Raw genomic sequence first — 20,294 nt, forward strand, 5'->3', positions numbered from 1 at the left:
AATCTCGGAACAATTTGGCTTCCGGCCTGAACATTCCACGGTACACCAGCTACTTCGTGTAGTGGAATTCATTCACGAGGGCTTTCGTAAACGAGAGAAAACTGGAATTGTCTATCTTGACATTGCCAAGGCCTTTGACAGGACTTAGCATAACGGGCTTATTTACAAGTTCATGCGGCTTGGTTTTTCGGCACAACTCATTAAAACTATCAACTCGTACCTAACGGGAAGATCCTTTCAAGTGCGAGTTCGCCATGAATACTCAACTCCCCGACCGATCTGTGCTGGGTTCCCACAAGGAAGTTTACTCGGACCTTAAATGTTCAACATCTACGTACATGGCATACCTAAGTCACCTAATGTCGATCTAGCTTTATATGCGGACGAAACAGCCATCATGAACCAACATTCCAACACCTTCACGGTAATTTCTGCACTGCAGAATTATCTTTCAAGCCTAGAGCTCTGGCTCGGACTGTGGAAGATCAAAATTAATGTCGCTAAATGTGCTGCCACTTTATTTATCCGACTTTCCCAAATTTACCTAACTTGCAGTTCTTCGGAGAACCAATTCCCTGGGTTCCTACCTATAAGTATCTAGGAGTGATACTTGATTCAAAATTAACTTGACAACTTCACATTCAAAAAACAATTTCCAATGAGAAGGTTGTCAAAACCCAATTACTGCCTTTTTTAGCTAGAAATAGCGACCTGTCCATGAAAAACAGGATTTTGCTCTCTAAATCGATGATAAGGCCAATTCTGACATATGCTAGCCCGGTTTGGAGCGCAACAGCAATTACTAAAAGGAAACATATCCAAATTTTTCAGAACATTATGCTACGGCAAATTTATAAAGCTCCTTGGTTTGTTACGAAAGAGGACATTCATAATGCAGCCAAAATTCTCCCTGTGAATCGCTTTATACAGCGACTTTTGGCTAATTTTTTCCAAAAGATTTCTTCGATCGGAAACCCCGTACTCCACAGCCTCCCTGTTTATCATCCGGGAATTGCATCGTCAAAAAAAAAAAGACCCAGAGCTATTCTGGAGAACGCATATAATGCGCTTCCTTTTCCCAAGAGGTGTTACTATAGACACGAGGCACCTCGAAGGTTTCAATACACTCGTTCGCTCTCCCCCCCCGCCGCCTGAGTGAATTCGCTGATCTTTCAGCTTCCCTCAGGGTCACTCTCTCTTTGTCACGTAATCGGGCAATCTTACTTCTTTCAACCGTAAGCGGTTGTTATCAGGCTCTAAGCACATATTTGTTCCATTCTTAAAAGGGTTCTAGTGCAAGGATTACTTAATTTAAATTTAATGTCTTTAAGAGAACTTAATGCTTTTTCATTAGTTATCATAACACTTAAAGTTAATGCAATCTTATTATATTTATAAGTTTCTCCTCAGAGGCATTGCTAGCCGTGTCTCTTTAATTCAAACTCGCCTAGCGAGTTCCCGCTTTTCCTCTCCCCCAGACCCGAAGCACTTGCGACATGAAGTTTTTCGCGAGTGTTTCCGCTCTCGTGTTGCTAACACCACATGACCATTGATCAAGGAAACATAGATGATTTTCAAAATTCATGATGTAGCCCCTCCAGATTGATTCTGGCCCTTATTCGAAACCAAAATTATTAAATTAAGTCCTTCAGTGTTTTTACCTTTTTTTTTTTTCACTGTGGAAGGCAGTTACTCTTTTTGTTAAATTAACATTTTGGCACTAAATTTACCTCTTTGCGGAACCCTCTTTTTGGCGATAAAGATAATTTTTTGACGATGTGGGGATAAAGGCTACATGCCTAAGAGCCCCGTTATAGAACTCTGCCTTGTCGTTCGCCGCTTTTTCAGGGAAGTGTCTACACGTCCGACGTCGGACGGTTAGCTCATACATGGAAAAAATGCTAAACGTCCGACTTAGCATCCCTCCAATGTGCCATGCCAATCTAGCGCCATTTTGTTCTCGTACGTGGTCGGATCGTGATTATTTGACTAATGTCTGTTGTTCCTAGTTTTAAGTTGAAATTAAAATTCTAATGCTTTTTCCACTTAAATAAATAGTCTGTTTACTTTAATGATTAATTTTAATGTATATATATATATTTTTTACACAGACTGGTGAATTATGTAGTTTTCTGCTGAATATCTGGTTGTATAGGCAAGAATTATTTTTGATTTTGTAAATATTAATTAACCTTGAATAAAAAATTATTTATTAATTGTACATTATTGGTTTGTGTGAGCAGTTGAAAAAAAATTGTCGTTCATGTACATTTTTACCCAATTTTCCTATTAAATATTACAGATGTAATGTATTCTTTCTGTGCTTTCTTGAACAAATATACACTTTTTTATGATTTTTGTTATGAGTAATATTACTTAGCTGGCTGAGCAAATAAAAAACATGTTTTCTAAACTATCCTGCTAAACTTGTACTATTTATTGGAAATCACCTAATAATAATGTTTCTAATTAAGCATGTTTACCTAGAAACATTAATATTGTATCCTTAGCCGAGCCAGATCTTGTAATATTGAAATCAAACTTAAAATTATATGTTGTTTTATTGTAAACATTTCTAGTTTCTGTTATTTGTAGCAAAATCAAGTAACGAATATGCAAAGTTGCAGCAAGAAACGTCGGCTTTCGCTGTGATGTGCTTGTTTTGTCAGTCTTAATCCAAATTAATGAATTTTGTATGTTCACTTGCCTGTATGATTGCTGCATTATTTATTGCATCATACTTCATGCATAATTTTTTAATAACTGAAGATGGAGAAATGGTAGACGAGATCATTGAATTCCCTCCTAAAAAAGTTATACAATATGATTCCATTTGTAGCTATGATGATTTTCGGTTTAAATAATAAAGTGTGGCGAGAGATTTCGGCAATCTCTTGACACAATGCCGTGTCAAATATTATGGTTGCATTTTTGTAATTGCATGTGTGTGGTAGTACATGAAGTTATGCAATGTAATTCTTTAGAGGACAATTCACAACATTGTTGGTGTAGTGTGTAAGTCAGTGTAGACATGCCTAACGTCGTCATTTGTCTCCCAACTGCGTAAGCGAGAAGTTGAGTACGCTGTGATTTGTCAGTTCTTGTGTTAAGCTGGCATAAAGTTAAAAAATTACAAGGAGAAAAGCTATCGTAGGTCGTGGTATAAGAATGCCAAAGTGAAGTGAAAGTAAAAGCTATTCTTGATTTTTCAGTGCCATCCACAAAAAGTCAAGTCAGAGCATTTTTAGGATTAGCGGGATATTACGAGTATAATCATTACATTCCCACGTTCTCATCTATTAGCAGCACCTTTAACCGAAACCTTGAAAGGAAACTTAAAGAAAGGGAAAATAAATTGGACAGAAGAGTGCACAAAGGTATTTGAAAAGCTAAAGGAGAAACTGTTTCAAAGGCCTATACTACATGCTGATTTCAATAAGGAGTTTATTTTGCAAACTGATGCTTCAAACTCTGGTATGGGTGTCATTTTAGCTCAAAAAGATTAACGAGACAATGAACATCCAGCATTATACCTCAGTAAGAAGTTTGCAGAAACTGAAAAAAAGTACTCTACCACAGAAAAGGAATGCGCCGCCATAATATTTGCTGTGAAGAAACTTCAGTGTTATTTAGACAGGCATACTAAATTCCTCATCATGACCGATCATAATCCCCTAGTTTGGCTCAAAAATAATGTGAGTCTAAATCCACGACTTATGGGCATTAGTACTACTACCCTACAATTACATGGTCGTTTATCGAAGTGGTAAAAACCACAAAATGTAGACGCATTAAGGCGTAACTTGATTAAATAATTTATTTCTCTATATAGACAAAAAATATTTTTTTTCCTCTTTTCCTTACTGCATATTATTATATTATATGTAGTATTTAAATTACGTATTGTGTTGATATTCTGTTGTTTTTAAAAAAAATTGTAAACTTTAATTTATAAAAGATAAATTAAAGTTTATTTGGAGGGGGAAGAGGTTGTAATATCTTGTTATTTAACAAATAACTATATTTATTATTGAAGTGGCAACGCCATATTTGCATGATGTAACCGCTGCTCAGCAACATAAGAAATTGTTTAAAATTAGAATTCTGAAGTTTTACCAGCTAGTACATGGATGATAAATTTGTAACTAAAAGACTGTATTCAAATTATCTATCTCCGTAAACTCAAAATAAAATTTATGTTTAACTAATACGACTATCATTTTGTCAATTAGTGTAAATTACATTACACCCACCAAAAATTTCTGAACTTAATCTGTAATCTGTTGCAAATTAGGAAGATTATACTAATGTTTAAAACACTAATATTTTTAAAGCTTTTTTTTTCTCAGATAACTTATTTTTAGGGTAGTAATTTTGTTCTGGTTGAGTTTTAAGTGATTTTCTGACACTTCGCGAATGCAAAGAATTATCCGCAAATGTCAAATTATTTCACAAATTTCGAGCTTTCCATTTTCTTATATTTCTAATACAATAAACTATTACTTTTCATGTTTAAACACCTTTAATATTACCTTGCATTAGAACTTAAAAAAACACTGCAAAATAATTTAATAAGCCAGAACTTCTAACCTTAAATTACTCTTCAATTTTTGCTGTACTTACCGAATAATGAGAAAATGTCGTCTGCGAAGTAGCATTAAATCGTCTTCCGATGTTTGTCAGTAATGATAAAAAGTCTTGATACTGAAAGTTCGTTTTTCTAACCTTAAAGAAAAACGTGCTTTTTACATGAAAATTTTTCGTTTACACGACATAAAGGAAAACAGAAGGTATGTTATCTTATACAACGACTGACTGCGTGTTTATAAATCGTTAGTATCTAGCCAAAGCCATGAATTTGCATCTTAGCTTTTTCATTTACATCCATTTTCAATATTTTACATTATCCTATAAGAAGTAAATAAATAGGTTAAAATTATGGTGCAGAAATCGTAATTCAATGTTTCTCAACAAATGGGGGCACCGGTGCTATCAAAATGTGTAAAAGAAATCATCATGATATACAGTTTATAGAGAAACGCTGCAAGAGTTTTGTGAAATTTTTATTGTGAATAATAAATACTACGCGAAAATTTTGCGTTAATTCATTATTTTACCTGCATTCGCTCAGCTGATTTTACTATTTTTCTCCATGTAAAGTTACTAGCCTACTTACGCTTAATTTGAGTCAATTTTTGCAGTTTTTATCCTTGCTTTCGTGATCTTCGTTCTTATGAAATCCAATAACGATTTATCGTACAACTTTAACAGCATAGCAAATGTACACTGCGCCTCCCCCCTGAAAAAACAGTTCTATATCTCCCCTTCTACTGGGCCGATTGACCAAATTCAACTTGCGTTTTTCATGTCTTGAAAGCGCAAATTAGGATATGTATTAGATTTATATGTAGCATTGTTCAAATATAGGTATTATGACACAAAAAGCGAACTTTTTCTGAAATAAAATACCATTTTTTTTTCCTTATTTCCATTCTGCCCACCAGCGGCCGAGCGGTAAAGTCGCTGAACACTGGTAGTTCGGTCCGAGGTTCGAATCCCGCGAACGGGCTTGGCTGCATAGGTGTTTTCCCCATGTGTAACGTCTATACGAGCCAGCTTCCCTTAGAAAGTCCTCCACGAAGGCATCCCTCCCTTTAGGCAGATAGCCCTCGAGGCTTTGCCGTAATTAAATAACCTAACCTAACCATATTTCCATTCTACAACTCAAATTACGTCAATCTACCAAATTTTGTAAAAATCGCACGAGCAGTTTTTAAAAATTAGCTCTCAAAATGTTATCTCCTCAATGTTAATTGAGTTTAGTATATATTTATTAATCTCTCTTTTTGTATTAAACTTATTTGATTCTTCCTTTTACATTTCGAAATTCAGTTTCATTCCAAATAAAATTCACCCATTTTTCAGGATTTATTTTAAAATTTGTATTTTTAAATAATTTTTATAAATTTTTCAAAACACTTTGAATTATAATCTATAAAAATTTTACCATCATCTTAAAGTAGACGTATTTCTAAGCATACCTGCAAAAAATTACAGACTTTTATTCAAAATTTCAGAAGATATACATGAATTTATATATTTTCGCGTTTTGAAATTTGGCATATTTGTCGAAAGCGACAGAACATCACATATGGTTTAGACACTTTGCTAAAATTATTTGGAAGTAGAAACAACGTGACTTTTTTTTCGTTCATGCACAATGTAAAAATGTAGGAACGAAGTGCCTTTTTTTTTCTCTCCGGCATAATGGAAAGGAAAGGAAAATTGGTTGCTAATGGAAGGGAAATTAAGAATTTCGCCAAGTGAATTATGCGTGGTGCAAACTAAAAATATTGCGCTAAGACAAATTTTGGAATTTCTTCGTAAATTACGCACCAAATTTTACAAAATTTAATACCTAGGCATAATTTGAGTCGTAGAATTGAAATATGGAAAAAAAAAAAAAATGGCATGTTATTTCAGAAAAAGTCCGATTTGGTGTCAAAATACCTATGTTAGAACAATGCTATATATACTATACATAAATCTAATATACATATATCCTAATTCGCGCTTTTGAGACATGAAAAACGCAATTTGAATTTTGTCAATCGGCCCAGTAAAACGGAAGAACTGTTCCATTTTTTTTCTTTTGCGCAGTATGCATATGCAATTCATATTTTTGACTAAAGTAAACATAAAGGAGTTTTTGAATCAGATTCGGTACTGGAATGAAGCGAAATACATTCACAATCCTTAAAATTAATTTTAAATTAATTATTATTTTTTTAATTAATTCACGAATTTTTTTGTGTTGTTTGAACGTGTGTGAGACAGCAAGAAAAATGAATCCCTTTCCATCATTTTAATGCTAAGTTTATATTATTCTGAAGTATTTAAAAACATTACTAATGAATGAAACACTGCAGCGGATGAGTCTTCACACTGCAACCAACATGCGGATGAAAATTATAACAGATATGTGGAAACAAAGAAAATCATACAGAAAAAGATTACTAAAATTTTTTATTAGCATTACTTGCTATGATATTATAAAAAGAATAAATGTAAAATGTTCCATGCATCATACATATAGGGCAAATGGATGTATAGAAAGTGAAACAAATTCCTCACAAAGCAACATTTTTATTTGTATTACTAGAAGCGAATTAAGTTGATGTATGCATATATTAGTTTTACATCAAAAGTTCCATCTCAAATTACATTTTTAGAAATATTCTTAATTATTAAATGAATAAAAATGACGTACAGAAATTATTGAAAAACCATCTGCATTACATAAGTTTACAAAAATATTACTGTTGAGTGAGTATATCAAATTATAGTAGCATAAAGAAATTGTGCTGTATAGAATAGACTGATTGTGTTTCATTATTTCATTATACTTAACCTCAAAATTCTGGACAGAAATATCTATGTTTCACTTCATTAGTACAGTTTTCAGACACGAATTTTACATAGTGATGTATTAATATTAAGCGCATATTTAAAATTATATAAAACAGGCATTTACACAATGAATACAATGCAAACTTCTTGAATTAAGCGGTAAACAAGAACAGCAGTGATATTACATGAACCACTCGGGAATGATCCTGAATCGAAGTTCTGGATTCATTAATTTCGCACAGGTAACAAAATCTCCTCCTCGGTAGTCCAGTTTATAGACAACTCTGCGGAATAAAATTCACTTCATGAAATGATGAAAAAGATCAACAGTCTCTCAAAATTAACAACTTCCAGCACAAAACATAATAACTAAATACATTAATCTTCTAAATAAAACGTAACAGCAGACAAACACTATCTCATATATTGTTATATTAAAAGTTTCTTTAAAAATGTACGTTCAATTTAAAATTTACATCGAAGACTGCGTTCTCATACGCAGTTCCATAGTTTAATCAATTTGCGTAGGAATCTTTTTTTTTTAACTTGCACAGAACTTTCTTTCAGTAATATAATGTTAAATTAAAGCACAGAAATATAGCTTGAAAATATGAATTGATAAACTGATTTAAAAATTTTAAGGAAATAAAACTAAATATGATGAAAAATTACAATACATGGAAAAGGAGTAAACATCATTTCTCTTAGTATCATTAAATGGGGTATTGTTAACATCCAAACAAACTTAACAATTTTAAAACAAGAATTAACATTAAAATTTTGGCACGTGTGTGGTCCTAGCTTGTGTGCATGCGGTGAAGCAATTTACAGTTTATTTCTCGGGGAAACAAGTTGAAATACTACTCATCATGCGGCGTTAACGAAGTGGGAAAATGCAAAATATTAAACGCCGATAATGATTAGAAAAACCTTGAAACGGCAAGCGTACAAGCTTAAATTCCAACATCCCCCTGGAAGGGAAAGTAAAATAGCAAGTATTTTGTCGTGAATTAAGTTAAACGGAAACCTTGATAAAGTAAAATTCAACATGTTAACAATTTTCGTTGGGAGGAATGGATGAATCATAGCGGGGCACAGAGTCAAGAAAGTAGCGGTCTACTGAGAACAGCGACAGAATGCGAGGACAGAGTGATCATCCGTTCGGCGCTCCTTGCCCCTACTGCGTCTTCATTAACGATCCGACGTGTAACTGGGACACCAGTGACTGCAATGACCACTGGCAGGCCATTCAGCGAACGGCGGCTGAGGCCACTGCATTGACTGCCCCTTACCGTTGCACATCACCAGGGACGTTTGTAGTGATGCCGGGTGAATTCGATCTCAGATCATACAGACTGGAGAAGAATTATACTTAGCGATATGTCCCGCTCTAAATGGGCCCCAATTATAAGCGAGGACATGTCTTCCAGGACAGTGGTGAGATACTCAACTGACTGCCGTCCGCAACATACCTCCATAAACAAGGAATAATGGCATGAGGTGCGATTTTATTTGATAGCCGGATTTGTTTGGTTGTCATCAGAGACACTTTTATAGCACGGCGGTACATAAAAAGAGACTCTACGCCCTTAGTGTGGCTCTTCCTTTCATGGACCCATCGGCTAACATTTCAACATGATAATGGCTGGCCACAAACAACACGGCTTTCTACCGCTTGTCTTCGGACTTCTTTAACACTTCTCTGGTTGAGGTGATCTCCAGAGCCCTCCCCAATACAGCATATTTGGCTCTGATGAGCAAGCGTCTCCAACCGTCCTTGCATCGCGTCGATCTAACTCGCCAGTTGGAACGTGTATGGTAAGCAATTTTGCAGAAGGACATCCGCCAACTCTATAGAGAAATCAGGATTTTTGAAAGCAAGAGAGATGGAAAATGAGCAACGTCTTCACCAGGACTCGAACCACGGACCTCTAGAATATGCCCCGAGCGTGCTGACCTCTACACTACGAAGGCATACTACGAAGGCGGGAGAAATATCTTATAACTCTAGTACGAGTTAATGCCAGCCGGATAACAGCTTGCTTCAGGGCGAGAGGTGGGCTGTAACAGCTTTAAATAGTATTAAAATCTTGTAGTTTAAATAATTTAAATAGATGAACATTAAGGTATTTGTGAATGGCAATATTTGAAACCAGACTCGAGTGCCACGTGCGAATCTCGCACGAAGAATGCAATTTATTTTTAAATGTTAGAATATGTTTTCTCTTCTTGTTTGTATGTCGCCATTTGAGTGTTAAATAAGGTTTTTTTTCTGTGTTCCATCATTGAAGTTGCTTCATATTGCCAAAGAAGTATTACAGTCTTAATTATTTTGGAGGCACCGATCGAGATCGAATAATCGTGCGTATTTTTATTTTATTAGTTCATCACTGAACATAATATTAGTGATACCAGATTATTACTTCCTGTTCATATAGAATTGCTTTATTTTATTAGTTCATCACTGAACGCAATATTAGCGATACCAGATTATTACTTCCTGATAATAATAAATTGTCTTATTTTATTACCGTATTTGATATTATATTTAATATTCATTTTAGTTGTCCAGACGGTAGATATATATATTGCTCTATGTTATTATTCTTATTTTAATCACAATTAATGTGGTAGAGAGAATGAACTTCATATAATTTAAATATTTCATTTTTGAGGTATACGTATTTAACAAAGTCCATTTAATTTCGTGATTCCTGACTGATTAATTAATTAAATTAATGATTGATTAATTAAATTAATTAAAGTAATTAATTAATTAAAGTAATTGAATTGAGCTATTTTGAGGAAATATAAAGAACACAGTGTTCGTTTATTTTAAACATAGAAACAATGTCTTACTTAGGAAGAGCTCGTAAGGAAGATTTGCAAAATCTCGCGGCTGAACTGGGAGTTCATGTGACTGCAGATTTGAAAATAGTCGATTTAAAACAGAAAATTGTTGAAAGTAGAGATTATGATGAAGTTTTCGTCAAAGAAGTCTTAGACACTATAATAGAAGAACGGAAAGAGAGGGAGAAAAGAGAAGAACGGAAAGAGAGGGAGGAAAGGGAAAGAGAAGAACGTAGGAGACAGGAAGAAGCAGAAGAGCGGAGAAGGAACGGACAGTATGAATTAGAGAGATTAAGACTTGAAGCAGAGACAAAGTCTCAAAATACCGGACAGATCCGGCCGAAAACGGCGCTGCGTCACCTTATGCAGAAATTCGATGACAAGAAAGGAGATATCAGTCTATATTTGCTATTGTTTGAGAGGCAAGCAGAATGGACTAAAATTGATAAAGAAGAATTTGTATTTCATTTACTAGGACTACTTCCTTACGAAGTAACCCAGTTAATAGCTAGAGAACCCTCCGATAAAGCTAAAGATTATGAACACGTGAAGAATATATTGTTAAGACGGTTTAAACTAAGCTAGGAAAAGTTTAGGTAGAAATTTATGAAACATCAAAAGAGTACGGAATCCACATGGGTGGATTTCAATTATGAAATAGAAAATTATTGCAAAGAATGGGTGACTGGTCTAGGAGTTAAGAATTTTGATCAGTTGCTAGATTTGATGGTTGACCAACTTAAACGTCGAGTTCCTCCTGAAATTCGAGATCATTTTCTTGATTAGTGGGTAGAGATGATTTCATCTAAAAAATTAGCTGAAAAACTTGATGCCTATGAAAACGTTTGCGGAAACTTTCAAAAAAGGCCTGTAGTGGATCGGCAGAAAGAAAGATACAATGCACTAACTCAAGGTAAATTGAGTTCAGATAATAAAAATAAAACTGAAAAAAAAATTGTCATCAGGATTTAATTCGCAAAGCTGGTTTCATAGACCTAGAAGTCCACGTTCAGATGATAAATATGAAAAACGAAAAACGCCATCAGTGTGGGTCCTATCAACATTTAAGACCCCAATGTCCAAAACTTAAGAATAGTACTGTATCTCTTGTTAATCTAAACAGAATTAGTGCAAAAACAGAGGATAAATTTCTATTACTTTATACCAGTATGGGTTACGTAAATGGTCATAAAATTCCTATATTAAGGGATTCAGGTGCTAGTATTGATATAGTTTGTCGCAAATACATCACGCCGGAAATGCTGACAGGTGAAAATGTGTGGGTGCAACAGCCATTAGATTTGAATCCAACCTGTTTACCATTGGCTGAGATCGAACTAAATTGCGATCTTGGGCGAGTAATAACTAAGGCTGCCATTATTAGAAATGAACTCGACAAAGGAAGGTATTTATTAGGCAATCGAACTTTTGCACTGTTGAATAAACAAGGAAAGGAACCTGATAGTTGTCCTCACCAGGTTAATGCTTTCTCTACTAGAGCTCAAAAGAAAAGAGAAATAGCTGAAGAGAAGATCTTGGAACCGATGAAGGAAGAAAATAAAGCATCCAGAGATGTTTTTGAAGAAGAAGATAATTTACCGGAACTAAATACGGAAGATGAAGCTCTCATGAAACTGGTAAATATTGACTCAGAAGATGTTGCACGACTTCAGCTTACTGATAAGGAACTGTCTAAAATCATCCAAGAAGTTAAAGAAGGTACATGCAAAAATGAGAACTACAGTCTGACAAGAAAAGAGCTTTTAGTTAAAAAAAACGACAGATAAAATGGGCTTTGAAAGACAGCTTGTAGTTATACCTGAAAAACAAGTCGTCAATTATAAAGATGTGCCATGAAGGAACTTCTGGTCATTTGGATGTCAAAAAGACCAAAGACAGACTTGCTAGATATTTTTATTGGACGAGGTGTTACAAAGAAACTGAAGATTTTGTAAGAACCTGCGATGCTTGTCAGCGCGCTGGAAAAGGAAATGACAAAAAGAAGGCTCCAATGACATTAGTACCAGTAATTTCCGAAATATTCACTAAAATAAATGTCAATGCTGTTGGTGCGCTACCTATTTCAAAGACTGGAAAAAAATATATTAATACAGCTCTGTGTATGTCGTCCAAATATCCAGATGCTGTTGCGGTCACAGACATTTCTTCGCCATCTGTGATTGATGCTTTCTTACAGATTTTCAGTCGTATGGGTTTCCCAAAAGTGATCCAAACAGGGGACCTCTTTCGTCAATGCTTTGACAGAGGAATTTTTGGCGCGTTTCGGCATTAAACATGTAAGAAGCTCTGTGTATCATCCGCAGAGTAATCCCGTTGAGCGATTCCATAGAACGCTAAAAAGAGTGTTAAGAGTCGTATGTATAGGAGCGACTTCGGATTGGGAGAATTATCTGCAATCAGTTCTTTTTGCTCTCAGAATAGTCACACATGAAAGCACTGGTTTTACACCAGCAGAATTAGTTCATGGCAAAAAACTACGAACGCCAGTCACTTTGCTTTATGAGCAGTGGCTAGAACCGATTGAAGAAAGTAATAATGTTGTCAGTTACGTTTTTGAACTTATTAATCGAATGAAGAAATGCCAAGAACTTGCCGTGGAAAACATGAAAGAAGCTCAACAACGGAGAAAAACATGGTACGATCGAAACGCAGTGAAAAGAGAATTTGCTAGAGGAGATTTAGTTCTTGTTTTATCAACCAATCGTCAAAATAAACTAGAAGTACAGTGGAAAGGACCTGGAAAAATAGAGCAGAAAATTTCAGAAACCAATTATATTGTAAGTTTCGAGGAATAAAATGAGCCAAATCAAGTATATCACATTAACATGCTTAAACCATATTACAAAAGACCAGAAATGATTAATATGATAACTGAAGTGGAAGGAGACTTAGAAATGGACATTCCTCATTTACCTTCCAATCCAAGTATATTAAATTTCTCGGACATCATAGAGGAGAATGAACTCGAGAAAAGGTTGAAATCCGAGCAAATAGAAGATTTACGAAAGATTTTATGGAAATATTCTGGTTGTTTTTCAAATAATCCTGGACTAACAAACTTAGTTTGTCACGATATTGAGCTATTCAATAACGAACCAATACAAATAAAGCCATACAGACTGTCACCCCGACAGAGTGAAATTTTCAAAAGGGAAATCCATAAAATGCTCGATCTTAAAATTATAGGGCCGGAAGAATCGGACTATACATCTCCCATGATTTTGATAGAATCTTCATCAAAGGATCGTCGGCCTTGTATTGATTATCGTAAATTCAATGCTGTTACTAAAACTGAATACTATCCTTTGCCTAATATTGAAGAACGTATCGAAACTGTAGCAAAAGCAAAATATATCACCCTTTTAGATTTATCTAGAGGCTACTGGCAAATTCCGTTAACAGAAAGAGCCCAAAGATATGCAACATTTGTAACTGGTTACAGCCGAAAACATCGCGGCAAAAACATCGTGGACGAAAACGTCGCGGAGAAAACAACGCAAGGCGAAAACGTCGTACTACAAAACATCGTGGGAGAAAACATCGCAAAGAGAAAACATCGCAGTTCTAAAACATCGTGGTACAAAACACCGTCGTCGAAAATAAAGCGGTTCAAAAACTTCGCAGTTTAAAAACATCGTCGTCGAAAATATCGTGGTAAAAAATAAAGTATCTACAAATCATCGCATGACGATAACATCGCAGACATGCTTTTTTCAGGCATGCTTTAATAAGTGTAAATGGATATTCCCATAATGATTTGTGAGCGCAAGATGGAAAGAAGGATAATTTTTACTTTCATATTTTTTATTAATTAATAAATTTTTGCTCAGAAAATAAAAAGGAAACTTAAGCATAAAAAATTAATGCAACTTATAGCACTTAATAGAATTTTAAACCGACATAGTTAACTAACAAAGGCCATTAATAAATCATTTTTATAAAGTTTTTACTGGTAATATTTCATGAAAAGTATAATCTATAAGTTACATTTAATTTTCTATGCTTAAGTTTCCTTCTTACGTTTTCAGCAAAAATTTATTAGTTAATAAAAAATGTGAAAGTAAAATTTATCCTTCTTTACACTTTGCGCTCACAAATCATTATGGGAATATCCATTTACAATTATTAAAACCTGAAAAAAGTATGTCTGCGATGTTATCGTCATGCGATGATTTGTAGATACTTTATTTTTTACCACGATATTTTCGACGACGATGTTTTTAAACTGCGATGTGTTTGAACCGCTTTATTTTCGACGACGATGTTTTGTGCCACGATGTTTTAGAACTGCGATGTTTTCTCTTTGCGATGTTTTCTCCCACGATGTTTTCGCCTTGCGTTGTTTTCTCCGCGACGTTTTCGTCCACGATGTTTTTGCCGCGATGTTATCGGCGGACACCTTTGTAACTAGTTTTGGAAGTTTCAGGCCTCTACGTTTACCCTTTGGATTAAAAAATGCCCCATATTTTTTTAGCAAAGTTATGACTAAAGTCTTGACTGGATGCGAAGGCTTCGCTGTACCACACCTGGATGACATTGCCATTTACTCAGAAAACTGGGAAGAGCACCTTAAAAACTTAACTTCTGTTCTAGAGAGAATACAGAAAGCAAATTTACGACTAAAACCATCAAAATGTAAATTTGCACAAGATCAAGTGAGATATCTAGGTCATGTTGTGGGACAAGGACAACGAACCCCGGAAGTCAAGATCCTGGCTGTAAAGGAGTATCCTACACCTAAAACCAAAACAGAAGTACGTGCTTTCTTAGGACTGGTAGGGTATTATCGCCAGTACATACCGAGATTTTCGGAAATTGCTTCACCCCTCACGGACGCTTTGAAGGGGGTAACAAAAAAAGGAAATATACAATGGTCTGAAATATGTGACAAAGCTTTTAAAAATTTAAAAGGGTTGCTATGCAAGAAACCAATTCTGTATGCTCCCGACTTTGATAAAAGATTTATTATACAAACCGATGCCTTAGACAATGGCATGGGTATAGTACTATGCCAATTAGATGATGAACAACGTGAACATCCTATCTTGTATATAAGCAAAAAATTTACTAAGTTTGAAAAGAATTATTGTACTACTGAAAAGGAGTGCGCTGCTATCATCTACGCTATCAAGAAACTGCATTTTTATCTGGATGGTCAGCAAGAATTCTTGATTCAAACTGATCATAATCCTTTGGTCTGGCTAAACTCCAACGCCAAATGTAACTCTAGATTGATGCGCTGGGCACTCTTATTACAACTTAATAAGAGTAATAATTAATAACTAGTAATTAATAACTAATCATTTTAAAGTAATTCATCGCAAAGGATCTTTGCACAAGAACGTAGATGCTCTGAGTAGAATTAAGTAATGTAATAACTCTTAGTGTATGTAACCACGTCCAGAATTTATTTTATTATTTAATGTATGCTCAACTGATGTATTTGAACGTTCTCCATTTTTTTTTCTTTTTAAATGTGGTGTAAAAGTATTTGTTTAAAACTTTAAATTTTTGACCTGAGATTTGGAAACTTATGAGAGAAGTTACCTTTTCTCTTTAAGCAAATGAGCAAGCCGAGCTTATTAAACTGTCAAATTTTACAGAACTTTTCCCTTCGGAAAAAGTCTCTCCGTTGGGGGAGAGGTTGTAACAGCTTTAAATAGTATTAAAGTCTTGTAGTTTAAATAATTTAAATAGATGAACATTAAGGTATTTGTGAATGGCAATATTTGAAACCAACTCGAGTGCCACCTGCAACTCTCGCAGGAAGAATGTAATTTATTTTTAAATGTTAGAATTTGTTTTCTCTTCTTGTTTGTATGTAGCCATTTGAGTGTTAAATAAAGTTTTTTTCTGTGTTCCATCATTGGAGTTGCTTCATATTGCCAAAGAATTATTACAGGGCCAACGCATTACTGATTTTTTTTCTCTTGCAGTTGTATTTCCTGAATAAAACATTCAATTCTTATTATACTTATAGTGTAGACATTATAAGAAGTATAGAACATTTAATTCGTTGTCGGAGCAAGGCTCAGGATCAGACTGAACAAGTTAATGCCATCGTTAATAAAAAAAACAACAATTAAGGAAGAACTTAGTTATTAGGGAACCTAAAACACAGAATGAATTGGGAGCTCCTGTTGATCTGTCCTCGGGTGACCTAGCACAAGCTTCAGAAAATAACTTTCAGATCCTTCTGGCAAGGCAATTAGAATCCGATACCACGGGTTAACGGGTGAGTAAATTGGATTGTCTAACTTAAGTACGTGATTATGCTAGTATAGCAAAGAAAAGTTCATCTGAGCTTCTAGACGTGTATTTTTAGAGAATACTTAAAAAATAATAGTTGTTACACTTGTCAAGATCTAGGTCATATTAGTAGACACTGTAAAGCATAACCGGTCTTTGTCCGGTGTTCTGGTCAACACACAGCTTCTCAATGCAATGCACCTCAGAACTGTATTAATTATATACTTTCCAACACAAACGAGGGTATAAACTTTCCGAATGATATTTCTGGAAACGCTTCACAATGTCAAACTTACAAAGCAGCTCTGCAAATTCTAATCCTTCGACAGCAAGCACAGTCATTTTACTCCACATTAGATCTGAAAATAGTCTTAAAGCACTATAATGTAACATGCAAAGATCTGTAGCAGTTACTAGTCATATTTTTCAAATAATTTTAGAATCATGTATTGATATAACTCTTTTGCAAGAAACTTACATCTACCAAAATATAATTATTGGTGCTAGCAGTTCACATAAGGTATTTCTATCATTAAATAAATTAGCGGCTATTTCATATACTAGTCATCTTTCGCCATCTATCACTTCAGTTACGGAACACACTGTCACAATTCAACTGATTTTCCTCGACCGAACAATTCAATTCACTTCCATCTACTTCCCTCCGGCTGAGGATATAAATTTAGGCACACTGGAATTAGAACAACTTCCTTTTCCTGGAAATAGCACACTTAAATTTATAGAAAGAGACTTAAATGCCTCCAGTCCTCTGTGGGGTGCTCAAAACGAAAATGATAGAATACATACTATTTATGATCTCCTTGTCACTCAGCCTCTCCATGTCTTTAAGACTAAAGACCCCCCTACTTTAAAAACATCCAGAGCTGAGGAATGATTTGATCTAACTCTAGTGAACAATCACGCAATCAGGACTGGAAAGTACACGATCGAATTTCTATTGACACTCTTAGTGTTTATCAAATAATCACCTATTATCCTTCTGTCACATACTCAACGATTGCAAAAAGACGCTATAAAAAACGTTATTGTGCCATAACCTGTTTATCAATTTAATTTCCTCTGATTTAAGAATATTTAAAGACCAATTCGAAAATTCTACAAAATACTACAGGGCCTTGACGTGGCATATGTCTGCCTTATAAATTGCTTGATGAATGCATACAATAAAAGTTTTAAAAAGAAGACCTTTACCACAATTAATAAAACACCACGGTGGAATGGAAAGTTGAAGGCACAATGTAAAACCTGTGCACTGATCAGAAGAGGACAATTTTTATTCTACAGATTCAATTTTAATTTAAAATCTACAAATTAAGAAGCCCTTGATGCGGCATATGTCTCCCTTATAACTTGCTTAATGGATGCACGCAATAAAAGTTCTAAAAAGAAGACCTTTACCACAATAAGTAAAACACCATGGTAGAATGCAAAGGTTTAAACACCAATGGCTAAAACCCGTGCACTACCCTCAGAAGAGCATAATTTACCAAAGAACTAAATTTGCGCACTTGTTATTTTGCAGCACACGAAAAAGAGCAAACTATTAATAAAAGGGAAATCTTCAAAACGCCTCATGGTAGAATTTAATGAAGTACAATTAAAGACACATTTCACCCAGTCTTTAAAATAGCTTCTGATCACTACTTCAGACCTAGTACTAGTCCACATGGAGAGTTCACAAATGCATCTGAAAGTCATTAAAATATGAAGAAGTCATTAAATATCTCTTTCGAGCAGACTTGAGTAAAGAAGAATGAGTAAGGTAATTCATTTCCATTATGAATTAACTCATATCATCTCTAAACTAAATATAAAGAAAGCTCCAGGACCTGATGGACTTGACAATCTACTTATCAAAATTTTATATCAAGATCTTCCAGACATTATTCAAGCATTCATAGAGGCCTGTTGGCGAATCAAACACACAAACAGACAAAAGGATTTGCTCGCAATACTTAGTTTACTAGACATTTAAAAGTGCATTTGATATGCTTTGGTGGCCAGACTTGCTTTATTCACTAGACAAAATGTATTACCTACCTAATCTATTAGATTTGATTAAGAGCTACTTTAAAGATCGGACGATACAGATTACTACAAACGGAGGAGTAATAGATCATAATGTTTCCACAGGATGTCCTCAACGCTCATGGCTTGGTTCTCTCTTCTGGAACCTGGTTGCTAACTCTGTGTTCAATGATTTAGAAAGAGTGAAATTTATTATTTTATGTTTCAACACAAAATTATTCCATATTTATTAAGCTTTGCTCGCACTAACAAGTATTTTTGTTTTATGCATATGATTCTTTATTACATAAAAAATAATTTTTTTTCTTACATTTCACTCTAAATTATCCATAAAGATTACGAATACGCCCTCATTAATTTATTTATGGTACTTATCATATATATGAACACTTAATCTCGTATGTCACTGAAAATCATCACAAATATTTTCATATTGTCTGAACCGTTTTCTCTTACGCATATATTATATCGATTACTCACTATTGTCTACTGAACATGACTACTCACTATTGATTTTTAATTATTATCTGCTGATTTTGAATATCGCAATGACTTTTGTCTATTAATTATTGACTAATGACCATAGACTTGCTAAGATTATTGACTACTGACATTTCACTAAGGACTATTTACTTTGAATACTGACTTTCTCAAGACTACTGACTAAGAATATGACTTTACCACTGATCATAAAATTATTATTGGCTTCCGATTATCATTCATCGGCTATGATTATGAGAATCATATGAAATGACTGTGATATAAAACTTTCTCATGACTTAACTGTTGACTAACATAACTACGAAGATTTTTGTATCTATGCTCTGTATTTATACTTACAAACTTACTCAAAATTGTGGCCATGTATTTACTTATTATTACTAAATAGATGCCATTTTCTCTGCCAACTCGGCTGTGGCTGTGGTTGGTAGATAGTAGATATTATCCTCTGAAATGGCATTAAAAACTCGATTGGTACTTCAAACTTAGGACGGATGCCACCCTCAGCGGTTCATTGGTTCACTAGTGTTTCGTTTTTATATCACATGTACCAGTTTTCGTCCCATTTCGATCAGAGATTTGAAAAGTATGAAGAACACATGTGAAGGAAATGATTTTATCATACCGAATTCCTGAACACAGTTACCTGATTCAGATCGTTCTTCCTTCGCTTTCCTTTGGATATTTTCCCCTAAACTTTGGAAGCTGTTTTTGGTAACCATGAGCAGAGATTTCAGAAAAAATTGCCCACTTGGAAAAAAAGGACGGTGGTAAATGTGTGTAGACCATTAGATTTTTTTCAATGCAGGACACATGAAAAGTCAAATGTGTCTTCGCCGGAATTCAAACCACAGATCTTCCACTTTGCTGCTGAATGTGGTAAGTACGTGAACCATTTTCACCGCAAGAGTGCGCACGAATACAAGTACGGGAAGAAAAAGGAAAAAAAAATTCAGAAATTCACCACTGGTCGTGCATAGTCCCGCCGCATTAACTGTGCAGTTCCAATCCAATTCCACTCGGGGGTGGTTTGTGGGTTTTCTAGCCCCTTTCCGTTCTCCCTCGAAAGAGCTTATGGCTAGCTGTGTACTTTAGTTTTCTTGCACAGACTTTGTACGCTTACAAGTATACATGATTTCTTCGGGATTCGAGCATGGGGCCATCGAAACGGCAGTCAGCATCACTAACCACTATACCAGAATGGCTGTTGGAGA

General features: G+C 34.8%; 1 protein-coding gene across 1 annotated transcript in view; it reads right to left on the bottom strand.

Annotated features, from left to right (window-relative positions):
• Nucleotides 1–7,009: 7,009 nt before the first annotated feature.
• LOC118199944 (decapping and exoribonuclease protein-like) overlaps nt 7,010–20,294 on the bottom strand; it is a 55,100-nt gene continuing 41,815 nt past the window's right edge. Inside the window, exon 6 of the mRNA XM_035371841.2 lies at nt 7,010–7,694. Coding sequence (XP_035227732.1) covers nt 7,592–7,694 — 103 coding nt within the window. The 3' untranslated portion in view covers nt 7,010–7,591. The remainder of the gene's footprint in view (nt 7,695–20,294) is intronic.

The sequence above is a fragment of the Stegodyphus dumicola genome, chromosome 5 (assembly GCF_044657685.1).
Source record: "Stegodyphus dumicola isolate Sdum_Otavi_A_Nest chromosome 5, ASM4465768v1".
Lineage (NCBI taxonomy): Eukaryota > Metazoa > Arthropoda > Arachnida > Araneae > Eresidae > Stegodyphus > Stegodyphus dumicola.